This window comes from Salvelinus sp. IW2-2015, unplaced genomic scaffold, assembly GCF_002910315.2.
Source record: "Salvelinus sp. IW2-2015 unplaced genomic scaffold, ASM291031v2 Un_scaffold1218, whole genome shotgun sequence".
Taxonomy (NCBI): Eukaryota; Metazoa; Chordata; class Actinopteri; order Salmoniformes; family Salmonidae; genus Salvelinus; species Salvelinus sp. IW2-2015.
In genome coordinates this window covers 16532-24620 of record NW_019942784.1, presented here as the reverse complement: position 1 = coordinate 24620, position 8089 = coordinate 16532, and the positions used below count along the sequence as shown (strand labels likewise).

The window sequence follows — 8089 nt, the reverse complement described above, 5'->3', positions numbered from 1 at the left end:
CGGGGTGTGGTTGCATTGTGTCGGAGTCAACCTTGGGGGACTGCGGTTTGACATCAGCAGGTGAATCGGGCATCGTTCCAACTTCGTTCTGTGCTACCGCAGGAGAAGAGAGAGAGAGAGAGAGAAGAGAGAGAGAAGAGAGAGAGGAGAGAGGAGGAGAAGAAGAGAGAGAGAGAGAGAGAGAGAGAGAGGAGAAGAGAGAGAGAGAAGAGAGAGAGAGAGTAAGAAGACGGTAAAAGAGAATGAGAGAAAGAGAGAGAAGAAGAGAGAAGAAGAAAGAGAGAGAGAAGAGAGAGAGAGAGAGAAGAGAGAGCAGAGAGAGAGCAGAGCATGACTGAGAGGAGAGGAGAGAGAGAGAGAGAGAGAGAGAGAGAGAGAGGAGAGAGAAAGAGAGAGAGAGACGAGAGAGAGAGAGAGAGACGAGAAAGAGTAGAGAAGAGAGAGAGAGAGAGAGAGAGGAGAGAGAGAGAGAGAGAAAGAGAGAGAAGAGAGAGAGAGAGAGGAGAGAGAGAGAAGAGAGAAGAGAGAGAGAGAGAAGAGGAGAGAGAGAGAGAGAAGAGAGGAGAGAGAGAGAGAGAGAGAGAGAAGAGAGAGAGAGCAGAGAGAGAGAGAGAGAGAAGAGAGAGAGAGAGAGATAGAGAAGAGAGAGAAGAGGAGAGAGAGAGAGAGAGAGAGAGAGAGAGAGAGAGAGAGAAGAGAAGAGAGAGAGAAAGAAACAAGAAGACACATCGACACCAACAGTATATCTGCCCCCAGACGCAGACATCCAGGTACAGAACGCACACAAGCAAAAATCAGACCCAAACAAGCATTTACTTCTCCGAAAATTCTTAATAGCTAGTTGTATTTATTGATCAGTGTTGCTTCCATTATCTGACACCCACTCATGACCCACTGATTTGTTATGAGAGAGAATGTATTGATGGCCTGGCTGTGAGGTCTTGTTTCTCCTGCAGAGACTCTGGCTGCGGTCCAAACACTTAAAAGACACATCCTATCCCCTCAGCCCTCAAATTAGTGGACACTTCTGATGACGTATCATGACGTCTGGCGAGTATACACTTGCAGGGCAAGGGGCGAGGGAGGAAGGAATGATTTTTAAATGGACCACCCTTGGCCAGAAATTTGTCACTCGTTCATCCCGCGATGATTGTGCTTTCAGCCACCGGTGGCTTGTGGGTGCTTTATATGCACTACATTCAATTATGAGTGCATGTCTACTTATACTAAATACATCATTATTAATATACACCTACTGTATGATAGCTAGCCAATTAATTATCTAACTAACGTTAGCCTGCCTAGCTGGAACTTCTGAAGAAGGAAAATCTATTATTCTACAATTTCCAAAAGATACCCAAACAAAACCATATTTACTTTTTACGTAGTAGCAACATTTCTAACCTATTTGCATTTGTTTTTACTTACACTTGTATGTTGACTTCTCCGTTGATGTTGTTTTTAAGTTTTCACTGACTTTTCTTAGCGGATGTACAACCGTTGCGAATTGAATTGTGGGGAGTTTCAGGCCCCGGATAATTTGTACACTCACAAAGCCGACTGAAAACGAGGGTTTACGTTGCAAACTTCCCTTGCTTGGCTAATAATTTGGACCACCCTCCAAGATGGCGACGGGGATTCCCCCAAGGGCATAAGGCGAAGGTAAGTGGACGAGGGTGTGTCTTTTAAGTGTTTGGACCGTAGCCTCTGTGAACGATGTCGTACTACAGTAGAGAGACAGAGATAGAGAGATGGGGGCTTGGAACAACACGCAAAATATTACAGCTCTTGGATAAAGTAACACCTGCTGGTCCACTCAGCTGCTGCTGACGTACCCCCCGCCACTCTCCCCTCCCACCCCCTCCTCCCCAGTCCCACTGACACTCCCCTGCCCTGTCCCCTTCGTCCTCCATCATGACAGCGTGACAGTCAAGATGAAACAAGTGCAGCGACTCTGCCCCTCCATCACTCGGAGAGACACTTCTGGACCCGATCTTTGCCAACAGGCCTCTCTCTATCTATGACCATATCTATATCTAAGTATCTGCTCCGGTTGGGACAGTGGACGGTATTCGTTTCCTTATCTGTCAGGTTTGTGCATCGCCTTTTCCAGGAGGATAGGGACAAGGCTGGCTATTCCCTGCCCGTCCCTGCCGTTGCCTCCCTACTACACAGGAACACATCCGAGTTTGTCACTGCCAGTCCCCAGAATGGCTTTTGTACCACTCTCCCTGATCCCCACACTGGTCTCTATCTGCCAGTCTCTCTCTTTTACACTGGCTTTGTCACTGCCCAGTCCCCACACTGGGCTTGTCACTGCCCAGTCCCCACACTGGCTTGTCACTACCCAGTCCCCAACACTGGCTTCGTGCGAGCGTGCCCAAAGTCCCCCACGCTTGTCACTGCCCAGGCCCCACACTGGCTTCACTGCCCAGTTCCCCACACTGGCTTGCACTGCCCAGTCCCCACACGTGGCTTCACTGCCCAGTCCCGCACCACTGGACGTCACTGCCAGTTTCCCCACCACTGCTTTCATCCTGCCAGTCCCCACACTGGCTTGCATGCCTCAGTCCCCACTACGTGCTGTCACTGCCCAGTCCCCACAGCTGGCACTTCTTTCTGCCTCTACTACGACCCACAACAACTTCTTGTATTTTCTTAGCACATAGCTCAGATGAGAAGCTTAAATGTTCAGTATTTCTTTTGATGTATTAAGAAGGTCTATTGTATTTGCAATCTCAAAATACATCGTTTATCACATGTAATCACATAACTTTTTTTCATTCAACAAATAATGTTTTTGTTCTTTGGAAATAGATAGGACAAAATGTAATAATTCTTTACTAATAATTTTTGCAGTGTGCATGCATTATCTACATGTATCCAGTGAGCCGTGTATCACCCCTGACAGTCGAGTATTTCAGTATTAAATGCTCCTATGGTAAACACGAGTGTAACAGGGGAAGCAGCAGCCGTCTAGAGGGATGTGGGCTGGATATGAGATCCTTCTGCTACAAAAACTATTGAGCTGCCGTAGTGTGATGGCTTTCACACCCGGATGAATATAGGCTTTACAGTTGTGTTGACGACCCGGGTGTGTTGCACGATATTTCGAGTAGTGATTTGTGTGTGTACCCACTGCGCTTATATACTGATTATACCCTTGCAACCCTGGAGCGCCAGTATCGCCATTAACCAGTAAAAGGCTTGATCTGAGGAGTAAGGTTAAGCGCAGGCGTTCTCTATCATGCTGTCATTCGGGTGGTCACGTCCTACGTGTTAACTCACTCGCGACAGACAGATCATGCGCTCACGCAGGAGACAGCTCGAGCTCTATAGACCTACAGGCACTCCCACTTAGCATAGCTTCTAGTGATCTCCGGCCATGTTTGAGTAACAGACCCTCCACCCCCAACCCCACCACACTCCGCTAAGCTGCAGCCGCTGTCGTCCCACCACTATCCAAGTGCAAAAAAACCAAAACACATTCGGGTCACTGGTCCAAAACGGCAACAGTGAGAGATAATTAGGTTCTTGAGCCTCCTAGCTGAGAGCAGCGCTGCAGATGTAGGAGGTGGTGATGCAGTCCAGGTGCCCGTTCCTCAGGGTTAAAGTGTTTCTGGGGAGGCAGGGAGAAGTCACCTCCGCAGCCAGGACGGACATCCAGGACGGACAGCCAGGACGGACATCCAGGACGGAGAGCCAGGATGGACATCCAGGACGGACATCCAGGATGGACAGACAGGACGGACATCCAGGACGGACATCCAGGACGGACAGCCAGGACGGACAGCCAGGACGGACAGCCAGAACGGACAGCCAGGACGGACATCCAGGACGGACATCCAGGGCGGACAGCCAGAACGGACAGCCAGGACGGACATCCAGGGCGGACAGACACATCTCCTTACTGCTCCTCTTTCTCAGACTACTAAACTCAGATCTTCTGCTGCTGGCTACAGGCCCTCCCTCCCTCCACCCACCAGACTGACTGAACGTTATGTTTCACACCACAGACTCACAACTCTACCAGGGCTTGTGTTACAAACGACGCAACCAAACCCTGGGCCACTAAACAACACAGCAGACACTCGGATTCACCTTTGGTCTCAAACTGAAATGCCAAATCACAGACATTCAGTTGAATTAGGTCATTCCTGTTTGCTTTTTGAAGACTATTTTTGCAGTAACCATTGCATATGTAATCCCAAAAGACAGTAGTTAACCAATGTGCTATATGTAAACTAAGTGAATGATTCTGAGTGACATAAATAAATATATCATAATATTGTGTTTAATTTGGGCTCTTTGGCATTAACAAAGTGCTCTACTTTTGGCCCTAGTAGTATGCTGATATGACAAAACCATGCAGGGCACACTGTGTGTTCCAGAGCAAAGGTTTACGAATGGAAACCTTCCACAGTATTCCTTCCACAGTATTCCTTCCACAGTTGGCATTCTCTTAAACTCTTCTCTGGCCTATTTCCATATTCGCATGTAGGCTCTGATTTTCAAGAGTGTTATTCTAGATTCGAGAAGCTCCAATGGCCGTTGACAATGTGACCGTGGTCCTCGCAAACACAAGGGGCGCTCACCAGGCCACCGCTCCGGTCCCCTAAACACAACAAGGTGTGAGAGTTGGAGCCCTGCTGAGCTGGTGGCTTCTGCCTGTGGGGCTGCAATGTCCCCGCTCCCAGACAGGGACAAATGTAGACAGGTACCCTGCCTGGCCCTGTGCTGCACGGCTGCGGCTGCTCTTCCTCTTCTGGTCTAGCCTGGGTGTCATGTCTGTCAGAGAGAAGAGAGGCAGGGCAGGGCAGGGCTCGTTCCGTCAGTCACCACACTCAACAAACAGTATTCCTGTTCAGGAGCTATTGTAGCCTATACTGGACTGACTTCAACAACTAAACAAAACAACTAAAGAGGGACTGCACCACAAATCTGAGGCCTGGGTTCTTGTCCTTTTTTGCCTTTAAAACAATGCTGACAGACTGATGATCCACTATTGGTCATTTCACTTGAATCCCATAATGTACACGCACTCTATTTGCATGACGACTGAACAATCTTTGATCCACCTCCTCGTGGTAATTTGATTGAACAGTGACCCATTTTGACCGAGAAGCATGCCTATGACAGGGTTTCTTAGATTACATCCTTGAGGAGGAGTTCCTCACATGCAACATGGCGTCTAGAGGCTCGCCGAGGGTTCTGGGAGTGACCACGGCCTGCTGGGAGGGCCGAGACTCTCTGGGGAGACGGGAGGAGTCTTGCCCTCCTGGCCTGTCTGCACTGCTCGTTGGAGTATTACTCACCAGCTGGTTAATCTGACCAGCTAAAACGGATAATACCGAACCCCACGCACATACACACACCACTCACACACAACTCTGGATTTCACTTTTAATACATTAGAAGAGTCTGCTCTGTCCGAACCCCCCCATCTGTGGCCATCTGTGCTCCCATTGTGCTGAAGGACAGGAAGACTCGTGCCAAGGGAAAAACAGAGAGGGAAAGACAGAGTGAGATGGAGAGACTAGTAAGAGAGAGAGAGAAACAGAGTTGATGGTCCACACCTCAACAGACTTCCTGGGTAGAGCTGTCAATCCCCCAGCATGTCCATCTGACCACAGTGTGTGTCCTGTTGCTTTCACTGTGTTTCCTCTGTCTAATTAAGGAACCATGGCATCGGAACACCACAGTGGATCCTGTTCAGGGAGAGGTACAGGACGTTCTGATCCTTCCTCTTCTTCCTTCCACGCAACCTTTCATCGCCCACTCAAAGTGGACCTACACAGTAATCAATACAGAAAATAGATTTTACCCAGGATACAATGCTGCTTCATAGACTCCCTGAGGATTTGGGAGCCCGGCGCTGGCTCTGGCCTTAGCTGCAGCCCACAGTATGCAGTCAAAAGCTTTTGCCGATTACACTGCTGTCAGTCTCTCTTGTACACAGCTGTATGTTTCCCGTAATCACGCCTAAAAATGGCTTTCAGGGAAGGAACGGTCAGTCAGCAATCTGTGTTCTAAAAAGGGTTTCAGTTCAGTCCTATTGTGCTACAAACAAGATGAAAAACTATTCAGTGCGAGATCACACTCCAGTTTGTCATTCTGGAGCTATTTCTGGGTCTCTTTATAGACTTCAGGACATACGCTTTCACTAAAACCACCAAACACACAAGAAACCATCATGTAATGACAGGCCATTAAGAGGCTGGTTGGCTGCTGGTAGTGTCTCTGTTTTCACACGGCCTATCCTTCACATTAGAACAGAGCTACTGTAACTGTATCTTAGACGCGGACAGACTCTGAGATGGTCTCTAGAGATCTTCTCTTGCACCTCTGTCGCTCTCCCTCTATCCAAATGGGCTCCTCTCTGGGACACATACCTCTAAATCTCTCCCTCTGTCTCTAGCGCGTTCCCTCTCTCCCTCTCTCTCTCTCCCTCTCTCTCTGTAATTCCCCCAGTCTCCAGGAATGCTGTTGTTTTTAATTTCTCCCAGCTGCTCTGGCTCGGTGCCCGCCCGCCTGCCTTCCCACATCTGCTCCCCATCAGGCCGCCGAGTAGTCCACACAAACACAGGCCTCACATCAAAACATGGGGATTAGAGCCCTGCGCCTCGGCCCCAGGACCCCGCACCCAGGGACCCCCACACCCCTCTCCCTAGCCCCCCTCCAGACTCCCTATCCCCATCGCCCCTCTCCTGACCCAGGGATTGACAGAGACCCTGGGCCTGCATAGCCCCCTAAGCATGGGAGTGGGTGGAGGCACCATAAAGAATAGACTAGGTCTGACGGGAGGGAGATGTTGGAGCAGAGGGATAGTGGGTTAGATAGTGATCAGACATGCTGGATGGAGGAGCCTGGCTGTGATGATGATGTAAATGTCCTCCTGGCTGGGAGAACTCAGTCAACTTGTCTGAATGGCAGACAGCCCAGCCACCAATCTGCCTCTCTCTCTCTCTCGTCTCGTCTCTCTCTCTCTCTCTCCTCTCTCTCTCTCTCTCTCGTCTTCTTCTCGCGTCTCTCTCCGTCTTCCTCTCTCTCTCGTTCTCTCTCTCGATCTCCTGTCCTCTCTCTCTCTCTCTCTCCGTCTCTCTCGTCTCTCTTTCTCTCTCTCTCTCTCCTCTCTTCTCGTCCTCTCTCTGTTCTCTCTCTCTCTCTGCTCTCTCTCTCTCTCTCTCTCTCTCTTCTCTCTCTTTCTTTCTGTCTCTCTCCTCTGTGTCTGTCTCCTCTCTCTTGTTTGTCTTTCTCTCTCTCTTTGTCTGTCTCTCTTCTGTGTTCCTGTCTCTGGTCTCTCCTGCTGTGCTGTTTTCTCTGGGTTCTCTTCGCCTGTCGGGCCTTGGTTCTCTCCTCCCCTGGCTTGTGCCCTTCTTCTCTTCCTGTCTCTCCGTCCTCTCTTTTGATCTTGTTTCAGCTGCTCTCTCTGTGTGTGTGTGTGTGTTGGTGTGTGTGTGGTGGTGTGTTAGAAACCAGACTTGGGATCATCTTGAAGCGTGATTTAGAGTTCAGAGGCTTTAGGTTCACTAATGACATGGTGGGGGGAGAGTTAAGGACACCAGCCCCATCCACAGAAATGTACACAGCACGGACCAAGCAGAAACAAATTACAACGTTACGCTCGTCTGTTACTTGAGAATCACTGCGATGCTCACAGACTGGGCTGAACAAATATGTTTAGTAAAACAAACATTCAGTGGGGAATAAATGTCTGTTTAAAATCGAGAACTGAAAGGCCCAGGGAGAAAATGCATGTGTGTGAACGTGTGGTGTGAACCTGTGTGTGTGGAATGTGTGTGTGGTGCATCCTGTGTGTGTGTGACGTGTGTTTGTGACTGTGTGTGTGTGTGTGTTTGTGTGGAATGAAAGATAGACAACAAGGAAAGTTAGACTGGATATTGCGACTCGTGCAGGGAGCCTCAATGTCTCATTTTAATTGTATGTATTACTTCTACAGAATATATGTTTTTAATTTAAACCATTTTAGGGTGTGGGCGGGCAGTGCAAGCGGTTGACTCCATTTTGTGGGTGTGTGAATGGCTGAGGAGTACCCCCAGCATGTGGGAGGAGGATGTGAGGGAGGGGA

The 8089-nt window shown here is 49.2% G+C and overlaps 1 protein-coding gene across 1 annotated transcript in view; it reads right to left on the bottom strand.

Moving 5' to 3' along the window:
- LOC112070097 (protein CBFA2T3-like) overlaps positions 1 to 2563 on the bottom strand; it is a 37683-nt gene extending 35120 nt beyond the window's left edge. The window contains exon 1 of the mRNA XM_070438834.1: positions 2224 to 2563. Within this exon, the coding sequence (XP_070294935.1) occupies positions 2224 to 2563 (340 nt within the window). The remainder of the gene's footprint in view (positions 1 to 2223) is intronic.
- Positions 2564 to 8089: the final 5526 nt, after the last annotated feature.